Source organism: Heloderma suspectum, chromosome 3 (genome assembly GCF_057233095.1).
Source record: "Heloderma suspectum isolate Gila_16-S chromosome 3, 16-S_ref, whole genome shotgun sequence".
Lineage (NCBI taxonomy): Eukaryota > Metazoa > Chordata > Lepidosauria > Squamata > Helodermatidae > Heloderma > Heloderma suspectum.
In genome coordinates, this window is record NC_139460.1 from 211,158,880 (window position 1) to 211,172,986 (window position 14,107).

The 14,107-nt window shown below is 44.5% G+C and overlaps 1 protein-coding gene across 1 annotated transcript in view; it reads right to left on the minus strand.

The window, feature by feature from the left end:
* CTNNA3 (catenin alpha 3) overlaps positions 1–14,107 on the minus strand; it is a 1,165,030-nt gene that overhangs the window by 961,199 nt on the left and 189,724 nt on the right. Inside the window, exon 6 of the mRNA XM_084845397.1 lies at positions 458–661. Within this exon, the coding sequence (XP_084701523.1) occupies positions 458–661 (204 nt within the window). The remainder of the gene's footprint in view (positions 1–457; positions 662–14,107) is intronic.

Sequence of the window (14,107 nt, forward strand, 5' to 3'; positions counted from 1 at the left end):
ACATGACCTCAGTTGAAACCTGTCAAGGTCTACATTCCAGCAGTGGCCATGGCCTGAGCCAAAAGTGGGCAAGCAGGACCAGATCCAGAAGCAGGGAGGGTTATGGACATGACTCCCCTCTGTGTTCAGTACACTACAACAACAACAACAACAACCCATATCCCCCAAGGCATTCTTCTTCCCCAGCTTGTGCAAGGTTCCCACCTTTAGCTTTTTAGTTGGAGGACAGAAATGTAAGTAGTAAGTAAATACAGCATCTCTCACCTCAGTCTGCACAACTAAAGTTGACTTTCCATCTGTGCAATATCTTGTGAGAATCAACAGTAAATAAATAAATACCTTTCGGGAAGCTTTGACAAAACTTGATGATCAAAGTACAAGACAGAAGACACTGAAGCAGCAATGCATAACACATACTGACAAATAGGAAGATGTAGGAAGGGGGAAAATCACTTACATTATTCATGTATTCTGAAAGGAGATCTTGGAGAGCTTGACGAATAGCATTGCACTCAGTGATGATGCGCTCACGGTGAACATCACGCGTGCAGGAAGAGTCTGCTAATAAAGCAGCTCCGCTGATAATCCCTTCTAAACGCTTTTCTAGTGATGGCCTTATTTTGTCTTCATTCACAGTAAGAGGATCCAAGGCAACTAAATTCTAGGGGAAAAGATTAAAGGAGGGGAAAATGAGGCTACTTCTCATACTCTGATCCACTTGCACACGTAACTAGAGCATTTACATCTCTTTGCCATTTGGTATAACCATCCTCCAATTTGAATCTTTCTTCCTGATAAGGGGTCTCTTCAATCTTCATTTTTTAAGGACAGCACAAAAATCAAAGTGAGATTATGCATTTAGAAGGTTTCAGTTCAAAAGTCTTGTCCATTCAATATAGTTTAATATTTGTGACAGATGACATCAAATGCTCTTTGGGGCATAATCAGGGCAGACATGTTGATAGAAATAATTTTGCTAAGGAGTAAAAAAGCAAGTGAGAAACCCCTTTCCAAATTCCTATTCAATGCTTTTTATCATTCTATACCAGGCAAATTAGAATAAACATTTTTGCAGATAGTGTTCCCCAAGTAAAGTCCCTCCAGATGTTTCTGCTACAACTGCTATTGTCCCTGACTACTGGCCATACTGGCTGGGGCTGGTGGGAGCTGTAGTCCAAAACATCTGGAGTGACCCAGGTTGAGGAAGGCTTCTAAATTTAAAAAAATTGGAACACAAATAGGATCCTTGTAATTTCAACCTGAGTTGTTCTAAACTCTTTAGCCCAGGGGTGGGGAACCTCTTTCAGCCCAAGAGCTGAATTCAGTTTCAAAGAAGTGCTCAGGACCCACATTCCAGTGATGGGTGGGGCTGAAGGCAAAGGTGGCAGGGCCAAAGACAAAAGGGGTGGACCCAAAGTACAAGAAATTCCATCACATCTTAGCTTGAAGCTCTTATTGCCAGTAACTGAGGCTTTGGGAAAGCATTTCAACTTTTTAGAATGTGGTAGGGTGGGGACTACACAAAAGATGGATAACCACTAAACCATTGGTGGTTGAGGAAAAGGGGGTGGGAACAGGGAATTTATTTTATTTATTTATTTATTTCATTTCTATACCGCCCAATAGCCGAAGCTCTCTGGGCGGTTCACAAAAACTAAAACCAAACAACACACAATAAAACAATTTAAAATATATAGAACATTAAAACCACAATATAACAATACAACCACAATAAAACCTAGCATCAGTACAGGAGCTTAAAATACAGATTTAAAACAGCAAAGATAAAAATTTAGAAAGCTAAAATGCCTGGGAAAATAAATAGGTCTTCACCTGGCGCCGAAAAGAGTACAATGTAGGCGCCAGGCGAACCTCACTAGGGAGCTCATTCCAGAGCTGGGGTGCCACAACAGAAAAAGCCCTCCTCCTAGTAGCCACCCGCCTCACTTCCTTTGGCAGGGGCTCACGGAGAAGGGCCGCTGATGATGATCTTAAGGTCCGGGCAGGCACATATGGGAGGAGGCGATCCTTCAGGTAACCTGGCCCCAAGCCGTTAAGGGCTTTGAATGTTAACACCAGCACTTTGAATCGGGCCCGGAAATGGACTGGCAGCCAGTGCAGCTGGAAAAGTACTGGCGTAATATGAGCTCGCAGGCCAGTCCCTGTTAACAATCTTGCTGCCCTATTTTGGACCAGCTGAAGTTTCCGGACCGTTTTCAAAGGCAGCCCCATGTATAACGCATTGCAGTAATCCAGACGAGAAGTTATCAGAGCATGGATAACTGTAGCTAGGCTATCTCTGTCCAGATAAGGGCGTAGTTGGTATACCAGCCTAAGCTGATAAAAAGTGCTCCGTGCCACTGAGTTCACCTGTGCCTCAAGTGACAGTTCTGGATCCAAGAGCACCCCCAAACTACGAACCTGATCCTTTAGGGGGAGTGCAACCCCCTCCAGAACAGGTTGAATATCACCTAGCCGGGCAGACGAACCACCCACTAACAGTACCTGCGTCTTGTCTGGATTGAGTTTCAGTTTATTAGCCCTCATCCAGTCCATTACCGTGCCCAGGCACTGGTTCAGAACAGCCACTGCCTCACCTGGTTTTGATGAGAAAGAGAGGTAGAGCTGGGTGTCATCCGCATATTGATGGCACCTCAGCCCACACCTCCGGATAACCTCCCCCAGCGGTTTCATGTAGATGTTAAACAGCATGGGGGATAGAATAGAGCCCTGTGGAACCCCATGGCACAATTGCCATGGCACAGAGCAATAATCCCCCAGCACCACCTTCTGGAATCAGCCATCCAAGTAGGAGCGGAACCACTGTAGTGCAGTGCCTCCAACTCCCAACCCAGACAACCTATCCAGAAGGATACCATGGTCGACAGTATCGAAAGGGAAAGAGGGGATGGCCATCTGGGGGACTGCAAAAGAACAAATTGGGACCCCAGGGAGGCTGGATTTGGCCCTCGGGCCCTCAGTTTTCCAGCCCTGCCTTAACCATTTTCACACATTCTCGCAATGCCTGACAGAGTGTGCCCACTGTCCCTGCTCACAGTATCTATTCCAATCTTCAAATAAATATGCGGTGGTATGGAGCAAGAAAAATGGGCGTGGTCCTGACCCCCTCTTCATGTATTAAACAAGGCCTGAAAGGGGCTCAAATTCACTGTGTGCTCTTTACACACCCTTATGTTAATGTAACCATGCATTTTCATGTTTTATTCTAATGTCAGGCTACGATTATGTTTCGTATTCCACATTCATAGGAACAAGGTGCCATTACACATTTAAATTCCTGGTGACTACAACTCACAATGAATTAATGTTCTGTAGGCACAGAAAACAACAAACACACAATATCACGTGTATATATATATATATATATATGGAAGTGGACTGGTTCTTGCCAGAATAGAATGTACCTGTTTCAAGAGGAATTATCCCTGTAATCTTTTTCATGCATAATCTAGAAATCTAAGTATGCATGGGCATCCGCTGGCATTTTTTCAGGGGAGGGGTAAGCTTCACAGCAGTTTGTGGTTATAATTTGTGATATTGCATGCACTGCTTCAACACACCTGTGGCCGGGCTTTCGTCGTGTGTGCTCTTTGTTGCTTAGCATCACATTCCATTACATTTAGAAGCCAAGAACACAGAGTAGTAGAAGAAGGGTGACTCTCACAATAGGGCCCACATATGAGAGACCACTAGAAAACTTTCTTCTTGGTGGTGGTCCCATGTAGGGGCAGTTCACCAAGAGAGAGATGCCACCCTGTGGCTGCCTCTGCCACCTGAGGTAAGGTAGGTGGCAACCAGTGCTGGCTTCAGGTTTTTGAGATCCCTCAATGGGCCCCCTCCTTCATTCAGTCTGCTTTCTCACCACTATTATCACTAGCTGCTACGGCTCCTCATCCTCTTTCTCATTGCCACCACTTGCCTGACAAGCGGAGAGACAGTGAGCAAGTAGATAGTGGCATCTTACTCCCTTCCTTTATCGCCACTGTTATCTGGACCAGAGAGAGTGGCAGGTGAACAAGCAGGTTGCAATAGCGAAGAGGAGGAGCAAGGCCAGGGGGTGCTTATCAGTGGGCCCCTGCAGGGATATGGGCCTTCAGCAGGTGCCTGGCCATGCCTACCTTTGACTCTGGCCCTGGTGGTAATGAGAGCGTGAGCTTTTCTGGCTGTGGCACCCCTTCTTCAGGATTCCCTAGGCACTGTCCATCCTTGCAGGCTCACAATCTAATACTCATGTGAGCAGGAGGTAGATGTGGATCCAGTGGAGGCTTGTGGCTCCGATTTCAGTGGGGCTGTGATTCCATTCTGGGTTTCAATCAGAACCAGCCAGAACCCTAACAGAGCTATCCAATGTGCTGAACCCTATCCCCAAAATAGTGTCAGCCCTTGGACAACTCCTTTAGAATTCTGGCTGGTTCTGACTGAAACCCAGACTGCATGCACAGCCCCATCGAAATCGGAGCCACCAGCCTCCACTGTGTCAATTTACTGGTAGATCTCTGGATCATATACAGTAGATCAGCAAGGATTTCTGACTCCTGATGCTTTAACAATAGCAGCAATAAAATTACTCCAACCCCCAACCCTAAATTATACTGCTGAGATGAAGAACATTTGGAGAAACAAGTAGAGGCGGATTTTTGCATGGAAGAACTGCGAGCTCTGTTCACTCCTGGTATGCAAAACAAATTCCTCGGCTCAGAATTCTTTAATTTTAAGTCTTCACACCAGGCTCCAGCTGGGGTAATCTCACTATTCTAGTTTAAAAAAAAAAAAAATAGCCGGGCCAGCAAGCCTGAAGTCTGCCTAGCCCTGATAAAAGAAAAAAAGAAATGGGGGCTTTGCTTTTCTGTCCTCCTTTTCTCCACTTTCTTTTTATGTTTAGAAACTGCCCTGGAAACATCATTGTTGAACTGTTGCCCTATCTACATAAAGTAATAGGTCTTAAGGGAGCTGTAGGGCTCCTAGCCCAGTTCCTCCCATCAAAGGTGAAATGTCTCTTCACAATTTAAGAGATCACGGTGCCTGGGAGAAAACTGGCTTTGGACATGTATTTGTCATGGAGGATCACTTGTAGTAGCAGCAGCAATAAATATTCTCATTATAGCTCCTGCATATGTCAGGGACCCCTCTTTCCAGTGTCTTCACCACTATTCTTGAAAGTGGGGCATCTCCAAATAAAGACTAACATGTGCACATTCGGGACGGCTCCTCCCACTATTCCATGCACCTCACCAATTCTGAGATGTCCTCCTGTTCCTTCCTTATCTTGGCCATGGGATTTGTGGGATGAGTGTTTGAAGAAAAAAATGTAAGGAAGTGGATTATGTGTTCTGTAAAGTAGGTTTTTCCTAGGGAGTTTTGGAAGGAACATACCAACAGCTGCCCTCTTTTCTGTGCGTGTGTGCGCGGTAGGGATGTACGAAAGTCACTTACCTTTTCGCAGACGTGATTTGCGGTAGGGGGGGAGGCGCTCCGTCCCTCCCCCCAGAATCGTCCTTGGCCAGCTCTGCTCCGTGGTGGCTCCGTGGAGCCGCCGGCCAGGGCCGTCTGCAGCCGGAGTTCCGGCCGCAGCCAGGCTGCTGCGGACGCAAATGGCAGCCGCCGTAGCGGCCGACATTTGCGTCCTGCCAGGCTGCCGCGATAGGCTACGTAAGTATTTACGTAGCCTATCACACGAAAGAGCAGGGATGCAAACGGCATAGCGGCCGCGGTTTGCGTCCCTGCTCTTTGCCGTGATAGGCTACGTAAATACTTACGTAGCCTATCACGGCAGCTTGGCAGGACGCAAATGGCAGCCGCAGCAGCCGGCCAAAAGACCAGCCGCCGCTGCCGCCGCCCCAGGTAAGTTTCGTTGGGGGGGTGGGAGGCCATTCCGCCACAGGTTTCAAGGGGCCGAATGCCAGTGCATTCGGCCTCACTGAAATCCGTGGTGGAATTCTCCACCATCGCTAGTGTGCGGGCAAGTGCGCATAATGCTAAATCTGTGAAATTGCTTCATTTGCAAAATGAAATCATATTGCTTTGTTTAACAAATGGCATTGCCAATTTCATAATGTATAAATTAAGCAAACCAGCTTTCTAATTTATGAAAATGGCAACAGGCATTCTTTTTTGCTGTGCCCTCATCTCACAGCAGCATGATTATCCCTGATTGTAGAGGAAAACTGCACACTAGAAAGTGAGCTCCACTGGGAGTCATTTCCAATTATAATAGAAATGCATGAAAATTAGCAATATTTAATTAAGCAAGAAATATCTTTCTCTGTGCCTTTTTCCACAGAAGAAAATCAAGGAACTACAGGACCCCAATTTGTGCTTAATTTGGGAGAAAAGTATTTTGAGGAACTATATAACGAACACATGCAGATTTGTACCACAGTGTCTGAGCGAACAAAATAGAACCATAGTTGTACCAGGGTTCTCCAATCCCAGTGCATTGGGGGAGGGATGCTAAAGAAACAGGAATGTCAAAGGATGCAGGAGCAGGAACATCAAAGGAGATTTGGCAGAGCGTGTGACCTAGGAGGGTGTAGCATTGGGTGCTTGCTTGAAAAATGCTAGATGTTCAAATCCTTCTGCTTCTGTCACTGGATGCTCCATAGCCATCATCCACCCGTCCTATTGCACTATCTATGACTTTGGTGCCAATTAAGCAGAAATTTAAAAAGCCTTAAACTGCTTTTCATTGATCATAGCTTCCTAGCCCCTGCACCCATCCTCTGGAAACCTTGCAGGTTTCTTGCCCAGGGACACCTCTGTGACGTATGTCATTTTCATGAAAATTGCCCCCCCAAAATAAACTCTTCCACAAAAAACACTGCACTTACCTCTCTGAAATGTTGCAGTTTTCTTGACTAGGGCCAATCTGTGCTGTATGTCATTTTCATAATTGCCCCCAAAATAGAGAGAGATAAACACATCCTTTCCTTAGAAACCCCCAAACTGTAAAGGCTGCTCCTGCACAAAACTCCCTGCACCTATTGAACTTAGCAAGCTTGAACTCCTCAGAAGGAGCAACTATCTCTGCAAATTTCATCCATTTTTGCCAATAAATAAAAGATGTCACCAGCAGTTCCCTTTTTAAAAAGAAAAAAATCAAAATATAAAGGTGTGTAGCTCAAACCCTCCTACAGCTATGCATGTGAAATTTGACAGGCATAATCCTCTCAAAAGGGACTGCTATGCTGGCAAATTCATGCAGTTCTGACAAACAGGAAAAAAGGGTTATATCTATTTGGTGTAGAGCTGTGTGCCAATGACTTCTAGAAATTCCCTGCCCTATTTTTTGGCAGAGAAATGGGGGGAGGGACAATTTCACTAAATTTCTCCATGGAGAGGAGAAATTCTCCAACACTTTCTCACAGGCAGGACTAGCCATAGGCAGGGGTTGTAGCACAGCTTCTTTCTTTTTTCATAAGATTATTTTTCTTCTTTCTTCTTTCTTTTTCTTTTTTGGGGAGGGGTGGGGGGGTACCACTACAAGTAAACGCAGCATCAACTGTGTTGGCAACCTGGCCCCCATTTTGCATCTTTCACAATGCCCCATACCTAGCACTGTTCTGGGGCATTGTGGTGGCGGGGGGCAGCCACCATACAAAAAAAGTATGAACATTTTGACAAAATTCTGCAAAGTGGCCTTTTTATTTTGGGGGGGGATGAGAAAAACCTCAGAACTTTTCTGAGAAAAACATCTTCTGAGAATTTTTGGCCCCATTCTAGTTGTCATTCTTCAGGGAATGAAGAAGCACCATCCCCAGGGTCTTCCAAACATTACATGTCTGAGGGCTGACTGTGCATACATCTTATCTCTAAAGCAGATGTTCATGATACTGCTACTTCCATGAAAACCCTGCGACAGGTGTGAGGGGGGCATTGTTGAGTCCAGATCCGGGAAAGAGGTGCCCAAATCTATCATCCAATTTGCTGAAAGTTTTCTTCCTCCATGAAAGAGGCTTCCATTTTCTGCCTCATTTGCAGGGCATTTGATAATTTATTTTGAGTTTCTTTTGGAGGTGTTTTTGCATTTGTCCTAATCACTGCAAAGTGACCGAGGGTGGTGTGTGTGTGTTTTATTTCTATCTCCCCATTGTTCTGCAGCCTCCCAAGTCTGAAAAAGCCCTATGGGAGATATTACTTCATTATGTCTTTCCCTGGCTTTAATTGAAGTGTAGGAAGCCAAGGATGAACTTGAGCACACTCCGGGAGAGAGTGGAGGACAGGAAGGCCTGGCGTGCTATGGTCCATGGGGTCACGAAGAGTCGGACACGACTTAAGGACTGAAAAACAACAACAAGGAAGCCAAAGAGGCTACAGGCTGCCAGAGAGATTATTGCACAATGAAAGACAGGACTCTTGTGCACATTCCTTGGCCATCTCATTAGTAGGGTAAGCACAAGAACCCTGAACCCAAACCATGAGAATTTCTCTGAAATTTTCTTCTCCGATGCATTTCTTTTCAAAAGCAATTTATTTTCTATCAAACTGAATAAGAATGGCCCAAAAATGTGGAAGAAAATTTTGGCTCAGCACTAATTTGTTGATTTCCAATGATAGTCAATGGGAAGCATGAAGATTTGAATTTCAGAACTGAGATTCGGATTTGGACCTGAGTCCAATTGGGCAACGTCTGAGCTGTTTCAGACCAAATCAGGCTGTTTCCAAATCACAGAATCAGGGTCCAAACCGAATATTGTGGTCAGTGCACATCCCAGTCTAGATTTCAAAAGTTTAAGCAATATGGGCATCAGTCCAATTTTACTGTATTTTTAGATCTAGGCTAAGTAGCCTGCTTTAAGAAAATATGTACTGGGGGTGTGTGTGTTAAAGCTTCCTTCAAATGAGTCATCTGAAACAATCAGCAGCTATAATGTTATATGGAAATAAAAGTAAGAAGCTGAAACAAGAAGACCTTTCCTATGTCCTCTTATTTCCAACTAAATATCTTAAGCCAAGCAAAAACTCAAGAATGAAATCACCAAAAAAAGAACTGCTACAAGATATATGGAATGATTAATAAGTTCTGTTGGCAGGTTATTAAATAATTACATTAGACCACACTAATGTATAGAGTTCATTGATGAGTGAGATTTTACAGGCTGTCCCTACTTTATATTTCAATACATGCCATTTTTCTAGACATTGATCTGCACCAAATGCTATCCTAAACCCAGCATCATCTTATCCAGTAAAATCATAGATTATGGTAGTGGCTAGCCAAGAAATGCTTTCTTTCTGTGGATTGCAATGGTGGATTGGCTGGCATTTCAAAGAGAAAGTGTGTGTATTAGAGGAAAGAACTGCCAAGGCCCATTTTTGTGATGTCCGCCACAATGGTTGAACTCTGTAAATAAAGCTAATCCTTTAAGCTGCTATTTTAGACACACTTACCTGGGAGTAAGCCTCAAAGAACTCAGTGGGACATACATCTGAGTAAACATGCATATAACTGCCCTATTACTGTGATTCACTGTCTGAAACTTGCTTGTACAATTCTAATGTTCCAATCTAAGGGCACTTGGTAACTCTGGAATTCCCAGGTAATCCACTAAGAACTGTATCCACCAAGTGAAGGAGTGACAGAGACAATGATTTTCTAGGGTTGGATCCAGGATCTACCTTCCGCAGGAGAAAGGGACCTTCCACGAGAGGAAGAGCTCTGCTCACGGAAGGTCCATCTGCCCATCTTTGCTGATTCCCTCTCCACCCCCAAACTACAACTCACCCCATTCAGCAGGATGTTCTGACTCTGTGTAGCATTTGCAGGGGGGGAGGGGGGGCACCATGGGAATTAAGGGTGGGAAAGTCCACTTTGTGCAGATGATTCAGCGTAAACTGAATCCAACCCTTTTTCTTCAATAGGCGTAACTTACTTTTAGAATTTTTTTATATATAGTAGCACCAAATGGCCAAATGGTGTCTATCTTAGATACATGGATTCCTTTCATATTTATTCACTTGCGTGGATCAACTATTTAAACAAAATAAGTGGATGTTTGATTACCCAATGGGGTGTTTTAATTCCTGCAGCAAATTCTCTCAAGTGGTTCTGCTTCCTTCATAAAATATTAAGAGTGGAGGAAGACTGGCGATAAAGAGCTATCTTATTATCCAGTTGAGCTTACCAATAGGAATCTGATAGGCATTGGGCTGCTCTGCATTGATCAGTTTAAAGGAAGCAGTAATGAAATCAATACAAATGAGTGAGCATTTGCAGTAGACAGATCTGATCAAACAGATTTTCTAATGTGCCCAGCCTGAGTGCTTCATGCTCCAGTGGAATTAATGGAGTAGTATGAAGAAGATTAAAGGTTGAAATTGAATGTTTAGGCACAAACTTTCTTTCCTGCTATGTTTCCAGTTACACACACCAAGAGAAGGCATCACTTCAGGTTAGAAATGCCAGCCAAGTTCCCCGAGCCAGGCTCAGAAAATAACTTGGGGAGGCTTGTTAAAGCCCTCTGCAAAGAAGAGGTGAGCTTTAAGAGCCCCTGAATTCTTTGGCATATGTCCTATTCACAACCCTGAATGCAAACACAAGCAGGAGTGTAATTCTTGGGGAAAATGTTGTAATTTCCCAAGCTTGCGTTTGCATTCAGAAGTGCACACCTCTGAAAATGTGAATTTCCACCAAAATTTCATTTTCACACTTTCACCTATGGGGGAAGAGTGCACATTTGGGGTACCTCCTTGGAAAAGCATGCATTTTTCATGTTCAAAAATGCACACTTCTGTTATTCGGGGAGGGGGGGGAACGCTTGCATTCCGGAGCAAGAACAAAGCAAGGCGAGGTGAGCATTTGAGGTACAAAACAGAGAACCTCGACGAGCTCAAACATTGCTCGTTCTCCATCCTTATTCTTGGGCCAGGCCCTAGGAGTCCGTTACCTCCAGTGGTTACATTTCAGATTATTTTTAGAAGACACTGCTGCATTCCCACAAATGGCAACACTGTCTTGAAACACACTGAAATCAGGTATCAATTTTAAAACAAATTAGAGCTACCAGGCATCAGGTTGCCCGGCAGCAGTGCTATCTGAGCAGGAAGCCCTGTCCCACTTTTATCCAAGACTGGAGACCCCAGGTGTTGGAGGCTCCAATTCAGTGGAGAGGAAAACATTCTTACTTTTACTATCCCTCAATTTTCCAGGGCTAAGGCATGCAACTGTAAACAGGCTCTGTGGCTCAAACGAAAGTGACACTGGGAAGCAATGACATGCAAAAATCTCAGTCAGGCCTAAAGATACATGCATGTACTGCTTTTCACAATTCTTTTTTCACAGTTCAACAACATATGTAGAGATATGTTCAATACATAGACCAAGGGAATGTCACAGCCATCCATGCTAAGCTGCATGGAGGCTTTGTTCGCTGCAAGGGTGTGTTGAACCTCTTTTAGGACAAGGGCCGAATGCCATTTCGGAAAAGCTCTCAAGAGCTGCACTCCAGTGAAGGGTAAGGCTGAGGGCAAAAGGGGCAGAGCCAAAGACAAAAAGAGTGGGGCCAAAATATCAAACATACCGGCTTAAAGCTCTTACTGACAGTAACTAAGCCTTAGAAGAGTCCTTTCATCTTTTTGAAATGGGGGGGGGGGACAGCACAAAAGCTGGGAAACCAGCAAATGATTGGTGGTTGGGGGGAAAGGGAAAGGCCAACTGGTGAACCCCAGAGGGCCAGATTGGGAACCAAGGTGGGCTAAATTTGGCCCCTGGGCCTGAGGTTCTGCACCCCTAGTTTATTCCTTTGAATGAACCCATTCTCCTTCAGGTGAATATATGGATAGTGGAGTGGGGTCAGCAGGCATGATCCCACTTCTTCCACCACCTAGTCCACAAATGGATATCTCCACATATGTCATGTAATCTGAGTAGGGCTATATGGACTTAAGTAAACAGGTACAATGCTTAAGAACGTGCTCAACTGTAAAAATGAGGGTGGGAAACATCCCATACCATAAACTGGTAGAACTCTCATGTAGCCATGATTCCAAAAGAAGGATGACGAAAGCAACATGCTGCAAGCATTTCTAGGCATACTCCCCATTATGCAGGTGGTTGGCTATCCTTCTTAATGGGTTTTTTAAACAAAAAAACCCCAATAATTACACCGGTAGCATTACACTTTTTATTACTGTCACAACTCTATAGAATTGTTAACATTCGCTTGAAGTATTCACGTTCATCTCAGATTTTGCCCAACTATAAATTCTAGCTTACTATAGGTATGGAAGATATTTAAAAAGCTTCTAGAGAGTACTTGTTGAGTAAGCTCTTTCACACATTTCTGCACTATAAACATTTAATGAGATTGGCTCCCAACAGACTGTTTACTACCATCCATTTATTTCATGGCACTTTATTTGCAATGCAGAAGCAAGATAGAGCAAAGGTTATTTCCAGTTCTTATCCAATGCCATTTTTCCATAAATAAAGAAAAATGAAACCATTTAATTTTGAAAGCATTCTTAAAAGGTTAAATACTCAATCAGTTTTGCTTTATCTAACTCAGCCAGCCCCAGGTACTGTTTACAGTACACTACTTGAGTGAAAGCTACATAGAAATGTCTATAAACAAAAGACTTTTAACAATGCAGCCTAAGGCCAGGATTCAAGAAGGTTTACATGGGTACTCTGCTCACACATAGGGGGGTGTCCCACTCCTTAAACCCACCCCCCAGTCTGAGAGCCTTTGGGGGAAGCATCCCATTAAACAGCCAGGCGTGTTGATGGAAGTTGATTTTGCCCCTCCACCGTATGCAAGCAGCATGGGAGTCATCACCATCTTATATATTTTATGGTACATATTTTATATATTTTAACACAGGGGTGAAGAACCTGTGGTCCTCCAAATGTCGCTGAACTCCAGCTCCCATCAGCCCAACTAACATGATCAGCGATGATGGGAGTTGTAGTCCAGCATCTGGAAGTCCACAGGTTCTCCATCTGTTTAATATACCTAAGTAATGCCCATACATAAGGGGGCCTAATTTGTGCAATCCCCCTCACTTTTTGTTTCAGGGAAGAAAACTGCAGAACGTAGGCCTCTGCTCATTCAGGCTTCTGCACCAAGTGCCCAATGCACACACTGCATTGTGTGTTTGGAGGAGGAGAACATATGCCCATTCCTCCACTACATGAAGAGCATCACTGGGCCAGGAGGTGCATGAAATGCCAAAATAGTTCACACAGACCATCTCAGGACACCTAACAGGTGAACAAAACAGTTATCTTGCAGTCCTCAAGAGGAAGAAAGAGAAGAAAAACCAAGGAAGACTGTAGAACCAAGGTTCATTTATATAACATTGGAGCTATCCAACTGCTTCATGAATAACAGGCAGTTCCAAAAGTATTTGATTTTTACTTACTAACATACTGGCTCGAATATGAACATGGTCTACAGTTCAACAAATGGCTTTCTGCTGGTCGCATCATGGTAGTCGAAGGGTGGATTGTTCAACTGATCTATGAATTGCTAGGTACCTGCTTCTGCTCGAGGCTGCACTCCCCTTGAGGCATAAACTCTTAGGGATGTTTGAGGAATTCATTGCTTCTCACCTGATCTGCACATCCTGGATTAATATGTGAAGCAGAATGCAGTTCTCATTCACAATCCACATCGCAACTAGGGATGGGGGAGAATTTCTCCCTGAAACTTCGGGGGGCCGAGTGCCAACGCATTCGGTCCTCCGAAGGTTGTTCGGGGAGAAATTCTCCGCCACCCCCCCGCCCCCCGCCACCCCCCCAGGATGGGACTTACCTTTCACGAATGTCCCTCCCGGCGGCGGGTCCCGGCGGCGGTTCGGCAGGTCTTCGTCAGGGCAAATAGCGTTGCCCTTATTTTCGCCGTGGTCTACATAAATCTTTACGTGGACTACAGGGACCAAATAAGGAACGCGAATGGCGGCTCCCTATGGGGGCCGCCATTTGCGTACGTGCTTTTTTTTTTTTTTTTCCAAGGTCACCCGTGATAGGCTACGTGATGATTAACGTAGCCTATCACGGCTGACTTTGCAGATCTAGCCGTGATAGGCTACGTTAATTGTTACATAGCCTATCACAGGGGCGTTTTTTGTTTTTTGTTTTTCTTTTGAA